The sequence below is a fragment of the Mirounga leonina genome, unplaced genomic scaffold (genome assembly GCF_011800145.1).
Source record: "Mirounga leonina isolate KUSES-001 unplaced genomic scaffold, KU_Mleo_1.0 Mir_180, whole genome shotgun sequence".
Classification (NCBI taxonomy): Eukaryota; Metazoa; Chordata; class Mammalia; order Carnivora; family Phocidae; genus Mirounga; species Mirounga leonina.
Genome location: NW_023270469.1, coordinates 9,620,916 through 9,630,431, shown reverse-complemented (window position 1 = coordinate 9,630,431; position 9,516 = coordinate 9,620,916). Strand labels below are relative to the sequence as shown.

Below are 9,516 nucleotides of genomic sequence, written 5' to 3'. Positions count from 1 at the left end.
TCAGTTGTAAAGCATTGATCCTTTTCCCTATTCAAATCAAAGCATATTTTTCACAGGCCAGGTCAAAGGAGAGATCTTCCAGGGTCAATCAAAACTAGATTTTAAATTCTACTCCAATTCCACTGGAATCTGAGTGATGAACAAGTCCACTTAACTTTCCTGAGGCTCAGATTCAATCATCTGTAACTGGAGAAAATATTTATCCCGTAGGCTTGCTGTGAAGAATAAAAAGATCTGGTATTCCATGAAATGAATTGTACATACTATTATAATTGATGGTAAGGATGTTACAGATATTATTACTATTATTATCATTAAGCACTGGGCATTGTGCTAAGTGCTTATAGATATTATTTCATTTAATCTTTCCAACAGCCCTATAAAGTAGGCATTCCTAGCTCTGTGTGAGAATAGGCCCAGACAGGTTCAGTGACTTGCCCAAGAGCACACAGCTGATAAATGGGTGAAATATAAACTTGAACCCAGCTCAGCTTGTTTCCACAATGCTGTCAAGTGCCTACTCATAGATTGCCCAAATCAGTATAAGGATTCTGCATTATAAGTAAAATATTTATTTTTTATTTCACATTTACATTGCTAAACCATGTCAGACTTTCCTCTATCAGTGGTCTTACTTCAGTGTTAATATGTGGGTAGGGTACAAAGAGGCTTTCACAGGAAGGCAACGAAGATAGATTAGACTGTGGTTTTCCAAGATCCAGAGGAAATGAATCATCCCTTGATTCTTCCTATGTTGTCTCAAAAAGAAAAAGAAAGATAATGGATGTCCCTTGATTTTGATACAAAAGCCTATCTAGTTCCTAGAATTTTTCCTAAAAAGCCCATTGTTAAGGTAAGAATAATTATACCGAGTCTTTCATTCTATTCTTCTGTTATTTCTGTATTCTCTTTGACAGTATTTTTTAAGTGTTTGGGGTAATTTCAAGGCAGAAAGTGTTGGGTGACAGGGATTTTCAAAATAGCTATAGTTGATATTTTATATTAATTCTTACAGAAATAATTCATCATCTTAATTTTCTTTTCATTCTAAAGTGTTTCCCAAAAATGTAACTCTTCATGAATTCACAAAATCCTAATAGAAAGCCTTCTGTTTGATCATGGACCATCCGCTTTGGCCACCCGTTACGCTCTGTGAGCAAACCATTCCCAAGTTTCACCTGAGCTGAGTAGACACATGAATGTGTGTAGACTCCAGCATCACACACACAGTCATACACATGCAGGAGCTTTCCTAGTTTTTTGGGTGTGCTTTATTTATTTATTTGCCCTGAAAACGGGACTGAATTTCCCAGATGATTAAGTGAACTTCAGAGCTCCAAATCAAGGGCTTAAATATTGGGGTCTTTACAGAGACTCCAAACCTCTTGGACTTTAAGAAAGAAGAAGAAGAAAGCAGGCAAAACCCTTTATCCCTTAGTTAAGTCTGAAAAGGCAAGTTAAGTAGAAAATGTAACAGGAACATTAAAAACACAAAAAGTCTAACCTGAGACACAAGAACAGGGGCCACCTTCTGCTGTGGCCAGCCAAGGAATTCAAACATTTCGTCAGCAGGATTCCAGCCAATCTTCACTTGAGCTTTTATAAAGCTGGCCCCAGGCATTCCAGAGCAAGATGTAGCTGCGCAGTCTACTTGCTTCTTAGCTACTTCACAGGAGCTGGCAGTGGTCCTCAGACTTGCCCAAAAGCCATGGCAAAGAATGGACTCGTAATTTATATCCTGGTTATCACCTTACTCCTGGACCAGACCACCAGCCACACATCCAAATTTAAAGCCAGGAAGCACAGCAAACGCCGAGTGAAAGGTAACAGGGCTTTTCAGGCCAGCAAAATTCTAGGCTTGCTCAGTGTGGGGAGGGACTGGGCAATATTCATTTCCAAACTCTTCCAGGAGAACTGTCTCTGGTGAAAGTACCATGCCATCATGTGGATATGGCATTTCAGGGGACTGAGTGACCTTTTAATTCTCTGGAATAGTTTGATATTTAAAGGAATCATGCAGTGGGGTCCTTTTTTTTTTAATAGAAAAAGTTTCTGTGTTGTATATCCTTTGTCAAGTGAGCTTAGCCACGAAGAATGTTCTTCAGAGGGAGGTAACCTGGATACGTGGATATCTGGTTATTATGAACAAGGGGTCAAGTAGAATAGACTGATTAATAATTAGAGTATACTGTTTCATTCCTAGATATTATATAACTGTTCAAATATATTTGTAAGATAACTAAATCTTATTAAATGTATACTCAAGGTTAGACCATTTTGTCACTGGTTATCACAAAGGTATACTTTCATACCTCTGACAATATAAAGACAGTCTAGGGCGCCTGGGTGGCTCAGATGGTTAAGCATCTGCCTTCGGCTCAGGTCATGATCCCGGACTCCTGGGATCGAGTCCCGCATCGGGTTCCCTGCTCAGCGGGGAGCCCGGTTCTCCCTCTGCCTCTCTCTCTGTCTCTTATGAATAAATAAATAAAATCTTTAAAAAAAAAGTCTATACTACACATTTAAGTTTTTTCATGTCAGAGAGAAATTGAACCTCTTTTTAAACTTAAAAATATTTCAACATACAAAGTCATGTAGCGTTTGAAAAAAAATTTTTTTTAAGATTTTATTTATTTATTAGGGAGAGAGAGAGAAAGCACAAGCAGGGGGAGTGGCAGGCAGAGGGAGAAGCAGGCTTCTAGCCGGGCAGGGAGCTCGATGTGGGACTCCATCCCAGGACCCTGGGATCATGACCTGAGCAGAAGGCAGACACTTAACCGACTGAGCCACCCAGGCGTCCCTATGTTTGAAACATTTTAATGCAAAACTGTATCTCCAAGCAATCCCCAAATCTGGATGGCTTGAACTGGGTTAAGAGGTAAAAAAGAAAAAAAGGGGTTCCTGGGTGGCTCAGTCAGTTAAGTGACCAACTCTTGCTTTCAGCTCAGGTTATGATCTCAGGGTCATGATTTCAGGGTCGTGAGATCAAGCCTTGCGCTGGGCTCTGCACTCAGTGGGAGTCTGCTTGACATTCTCTCTCTCCCTCTGCCCCTCCCCCCTGCTCACTCTCTTTCTCTCTCAAATAAGTAAATCTTTAAAAAAGAAAAAACAAATCTTGCAAAAAACAAAGATGACAGCAATTTATTTGCAATATGCTGAAAGCATAGCAAGAGGAAAAAAGTATCAAGGGAGACAAAGAGTGATGTTTTAGTTCATTCTCTGAGTCATTTTCATTTTCCTATCAGCATATTTCAAGGTCAGTATTATGACACTATTTCCTTAACAATTTCACCTCATTAGTAACAAAACATATGAAACATACCAACAAAGTGCAAGGCAGACTTGACACAACATGGATGGCTGGTGGGTTAAAAAGGAGGCTTGTCTTGCTGTGTGCTCTGCGTATTATAAAGTGCCCTAAAAAGGGGGCATTTATTTCTATGATTTAGGTCTGATGCAAGATTTCTTCAGTGGACTCTTTTTCCTTATACAATATTAAACTTTCCTGTTACCTCTTTTAAATGGAAGGTTAAAATACTTCTCATACGTGGTATAGTATACTGGTGAAGATGAGGGCAGGGGAAGGAGGGAGGGAGAAGATATTGTGTGACCATGTGGCGTATTTTTCCTGCCAGCATCTCTTCACCGCCAGGAGGCAGTGGCAAAGTGGTGACCACCCAGTAGGGATGTGGACAGGGCTGTGAACATGCGGGTGTGTGTGTGTGCTATGGGGATGTTTCTGAAGCCACTCGGTTCAGGTCATGCAGAGCTCCCCCCACCCCACTCCAGCCACACGCATGTATACCCACATGCTCTTCTTCCCTGTTTGCCTTTTAACTGACTGCGCACACCTCTTCAGCATCATCCTCCCGAAGGAGTTTTTGTGAGTTTTTGCTATTAAGTCCAAAAAAGCAGATTCTACAGCAGTAAGTGATGCAATAAGCCTAAACTTACCAAACACTTCTCTCTCCACTAACACATACAATTTTAAAACATTTTAAGTATCTGGTAATTATACCAAACTTTATAAAATCAAAAATGAAAGCCATTTTTTCTCTCCCAATCCTCTTCACAAAATTACCCACTATTACGTGTTGGGAAATGATATTCCCAGAGTTCTTCTAATGCACAATTAAAACCTGCTATTTTTAACCAAATAAGAATTGGCTATTAATTTATTTCATCCACCGAATCTTGGATAACTATCAACATAAGGGATACATCAGTCCTTAAAGTAGGTGCATAATATTCCATTGCACAGATGGGTCGTGATTCATGTCATCTGTTCTCTCTTGGTGAACTTCTATGTGGCTTCCATTCTATTGTTTTTGATCCACTGCCTCAGTGAACTGCTTTGTACACATATATTGAACCCATGCTAGGTAGGATGTTATGATACACCTCTAGAAAACTGCAGGTTCATCACACTTTCCAACTGTCTCCCAAAATAATATCATCAACCCACAATGCTCCCATCTTCAGCATATGAGAGTGACCATTCCCACACACCTTGACAACGTAACATCATATCATCAGCTTAAGCTCTGTCAACCTAACCAAAAACCAAAATACCTCTCTTTTAATTTGCATTTCTTTGGTTGTTAAAAAGGTTGACACTTTTTGGTTGTTAATGAGGATGAGGTAGATTTCATAGATTTACTGGTCATTTTCCGGGAATTATTTCTGCATTTCTATACTGAAACTACTTTTGGAGAAAAACAATAATAAAATGAGAGGGAGTTTTTGTTGTTGTTATTGTTGTTTTACTCAAAATGGCAATCGGGGGACTTAACTCAAAAACAAAATTTCCCTGGTAATTTAACTCATAGGTCTCAATAAATTATATGTTGCAGAAATGAATAAAATTTAATTTTTTAAAAAAGATTTTATTTAGTTACTCGACAGAGAGAGATACAGCGAGAGAGGGAACGCAAGCAGGGGGAGTGGGAGAGGGAGAAGCAGGCTTCCCACGGAGCAGGGAGCCTGATGCGGCGCTCGATCCCAGGACCCTGGGATCACGACCCGAGCCGAAGGTAGACGCTTAACAACTGAGCCACCCAGGCGCCCCTAAAATTTAATTTTTTTTAATTTATTTTATTTTATTATTATTATTTTTAAAGACTTTATTTATTTTGACAGAGAGAGACAGCGAGAGAGGGAACACAAGCAGGGGGGAATGGAAGAGGGTGAAGCAGGCCTCTGCCAAGCAGAGCGCCCGATGCGGGGCTCAATCCCAGGACCCTGGGATCATGACCTGAGCCGAAGGCAGACGCTTAATGACTGAGCCACCCAGGCGCCCCTAAATTTTAATTTTTAAATTGAAATATTCCCTGTATTCATTGTAGACAAAACACATCCACATTTGTCACAAAGGTTAGAAGCAGAAGCCAAGTCACCTGGACAATGATTTCCATAATGATTTCCCAGGAGCCTAATGTTATTCATGTCTTCATGTTAATTATAACGTTTACAGCTTCCCTGTGGAGGCCACATACTTATATAGAATGAAGCAGGAAGCTGAGAGGGAAGGCGGATGACTTGTATGGCTGACAATTTGAAACTTGGAAGCAAGTCTTCAGCGGTCTTTGTGAGCCTGGCCTCCAACAGTTGATGGTTTTGCATTCTGAATGTACCCTTACATTTATTCTGGATCGAATGGTCTCTGAGGAAATTCTTGGGTTACTGTATTTCTGAGCTGAGCTACTGGATGCTTTCAGAATTGATTTGCAACATCAAGTGAAACAGAGGTGGGGTCCACCCCTGGGTATCCCAGAAGGCTTTCTTAACCCAGCGTGGAAACACCTGACTTGCAAAGCGCATGTTAAAGAGGATGATGAATCAGCATGTGTGGATTTGGGGACGGTCCTGAAAAACCCAGGATAGAACACAGATTCCCCATACGGCATCTATATAAGGAGGCAGGTGGGGACAGCTCATCCCAAGCTTTAAGCATCTTCTCTGTTCAAGGGCATGTGCTAGGGATCAGGCAATTACTGTGCAGGAGCAGATCAGAAGGATGTGACGAGCACAGACTTGGAGTAAGACAGATTCAAATCTTGACTGCACCTTACTAGCTGGCTAGCCTATGGCAGGTTAATTTGACTTCCTGTGCCTCTATTTCTTCTGTGAACTGAGGATATTGATGGTATCTATCTCACAGGAATACTGAAAGAATTAAGCTCCTGGTGTACAGTATATGGTGGCTCTTAATATTTTTCCTTTTTGTTATTTATTACAATTTATTATAATTCTTGCCTTTGAAGAGTTCAAACTGTCAATTTCTAAGACAGACCCCATCAGTCCTAGAATCTTGTCTATTCATTCAACAAACATTATGCGCAGCTATTATGTGCCAAGCACTGTGTTAAGCACCAAGAGCACCATGCACAGTAAGACACATGAAATTAAGTAAGTAAAAATATAGATTAAAGTGCTCAGGAGAAAAGTAAAGGTTCAAAGAAAGAGATTAGTCAGACAGATGTTAAAGTAGAGACGATGACCAGAAAAGCCTTCTGGAAAAGAGATTTCAGCTCAATGAGGAGATGGACAAGAGCTGGAGCAAGAGTGTTCCAGGCAGGAGGAACCCAAAGGAATGGATGCTGAGATGACACACCTTACTCTGAAAGTCAACAAGTCTGATGCCTGATGGAGGGAGAGTCCCACAGGATGGGGCTGGAGAGGCACAGCAGCCCTGTCTCAAAGAAGGACCATCTAGAATTATTACCACAACCAAGCTCTTACGAATCTTCCTGGCCAACATACTGTCATCCATTAATTTTCATGTACACTTGGCTCAGTTTCATCAAAACCACCCTCACCTTAGATTCTGGGTTCCAAAATTTTATTTTATTTTTATCTTATTTTAATCTTACGCTTTTCATTCCTCCTACCCTAAAATATCCCCAGAAAAGGATGGAGACCTGAAGACTCAAATTGAAAAGCTCTGGAGAGAAGTCAATGCCCTGAAGGAAATGCAAGCCCTACAGACAGGTAAGACCCGACTCATCAATGCCTTGTCTCAAAAGAGATAGGAAAAGAAATCGTGATTTGCCAGTAATTCAAACCATTATCTAGAGTACACGTCAAGTTCTAGGTCACACTTTTTATTTTATTTTTTAAAGATTTTATTTATTTGAGAGAGAGAGAGAGAGAAGGAGCAGGGGGAGGGACAGAGGGATAGGGAGAAGCAGACTTCCCGCTGAGCAGGGATCCTGACGCGGGGCTTGATCCCAGGACTCTGGGATCATGACCTGAGCTGAAGGCAGATGCTTAACCCACTAAGCCACCCAGGCACCCCTAGGCACACTTTTTAAAAGACACATTGGCAACCCAGAGAGGCGTCCAGGAGAAAGGATTCAAAAGCTGGGCAGACAACTGTTTGGGGAAATCAGCTTGATTTTCTACTCCCTTCTCCTATATATGGGTGGTAGAGAAATAAAAATAAACATTTCAATAATACATTTTAAAAGCTTGTTCATAATTCTTCTCTAATAGGCAATGAAACAGAATTGAAGCAAATATTAACTGGTGAAAATAATTAGCACTCATTAGATGTTTACTAAGTGCCCATTGGGAGATCTGCTGAGGTTCAACTAAACATAGGATCACAGGACTCACTCTGGCCACATGGAGCACCAGATGCAAATGGAAGGCCATTGGTTAGAACCACAGCTTGCCATTCCTCTTTACATGGGGGTAGAGCTCCCAGCAACCTAAAAGCTACCCTCCTTGGCTCCCAGGGTAAGGAAAAGAGAGCCACACTGGGTGGGTTCAAGAACAGCCCTTGCCCACAATGCTTATACCCCTGGGATCTAACACTTTACAAAGCAACTCCAAAAACAGAACTTCAAGGGTCCTTCAAGAGACCTGTCCAATTATAAGAGTTACCACTTTCAGGGAAGACTAAAGTTATGGCCTTCCATCGAGGATTTATAACTCCCAGGCCAGCTATATATGACCAGTTCAAGGTCATTTTTACCATAAGCAATTTTGCCTAGTAATACTGTTGACATATTCCCTTTATCAGGTTTCTAGGATCAGAATTCAGAAGTTAAAGGAAGATCAAATGACCAGACAAGACAGAAGGCAAAAGAGTTTTATTAACGCTTTCCCCACAGCTGGGCACTATAAATACTTTACAAATATTAACACACTAGTCCTCCAACAATTTATGAGATAGGTGCCATTATGATTATCCTCATTTTACAGACGAGGAAACTGAGGCACAGAGACATTAAGTATTTTCTCTAACAATTGCACACCTAATAAATGTCAGAGCCTGGTTCTCCAATGCTTTGCCCTAAAACTATCTTTATGTTTGGTTTATCCTGGATAACCTAAACAATATTACCGGGGCTGAGTTACCTGCATAACAAAACCATTGTCTCTCCATATGTCAACTCACACTTCTGTTTTTGTTTGTTTTTTAAATAATTATGAAACACCACCCAGTTCCAGAAGTTCCAAGGAAATCAGCACACAGTAGAGCTATACAAACTACCAAGCATGTGTCTATCAGAGCAGCATGGGCTAAAAATGTTTTGAGGGTGGGGCAGACCTGGATTTATGTAGTTATGATCTTATCTGCTATGTAACTTATGTTTTTACACAGTAAGTCGTTACAAGTAACAACTTCTGTAAGCCTCAATATCCTGATCTCTAAAAGTGGGAGTAATAAAATCTCACTTTCTGGGACTGCTGTGATTATTACATGAGTTCATTATTATAAAGTGCTTAGCACAGGGTCTGACACATACAAAATCTCCAATAAATATTAATTCATCATTATGATGACCCATCATTCAATCCACAAATATTAATTGCTATTTTCCAAGTCCAGTCCTGGATGCAAAACACTCAAAAAGCACCTTAACATATCAAATTTCACATCTTTACAGTCTGTCTCCGAGGCACAAAAGTTCACAAGAAATGCTACCTTGCTTCGGAAGGCTTGAAGCACTTCCATGAAGCCAACGAAGACTGCATCTCCAAGGGAGGAACCTTGGTTATCCCCAGAAACTCTGATGAAATCAATGCCCTCCGAGACTATGGTAAAAGCAGCCTTCCAGGCGTCAGTGACTTTTGGCTGGGCATCAATGACATGGTCACAGAGGGCAAGTTTGTTGATGTCCATGGAGTCACCATCTCCTTCCTCAACTGGGACCGTGCACAGCCTAACGGCGGTAAGCGAGAAAACTGTGCCCTGTTCTCCCAGTCAGCTCAGGGCAAATGGAGTGACGAGGTCTGTCGTAGCAGCAAGAGGTACATATGCGAATTTATCATCCCTTAATAGGCTCTTCTCAAAAATGCAAGATCGGTCACGATTTATAGGCTGATGGTTCACAAGAGTAAGTCAGAATTGTCACACGGGCATCTGTGTCCATAGGAATACAGGAGTCAGCCAATTTTGCTACCACATTTCATTGTGATTCTGCCCTCCATGGGGTATAGGAGATCAGAAAATAATGACCCAGCTATGTGCACAATGTTATTGTGGCTTCTGCAAAATGGGCTATC

At 40.9% G+C, this 9,516-nt stretch overlaps 1 protein-coding gene across 1 annotated transcript; it reads left to right on the top strand.

Moving 5' to 3' along the window:
* The first annotated feature begins 1,708 nt into the window (after positions 1 to 1,708).
* Positions 1,709 to 9,289, top strand: CLEC3A (C-type lectin domain family 3 member A). Its single transcript, XM_035025312.1, has 3 exons — positions 1,709 to 1,823; positions 6,907 to 6,990; positions 8,898 to 9,289. Exons 1-3 carry the CDS (start codon positions 1,709 to 1,711, stop codon positions 9,287 to 9,289), a joined length of 591 nt encoding a protein of 196 aa, XP_034881203.1.
* Positions 9,290 to 9,516: the final 227 nt, after the last annotated feature.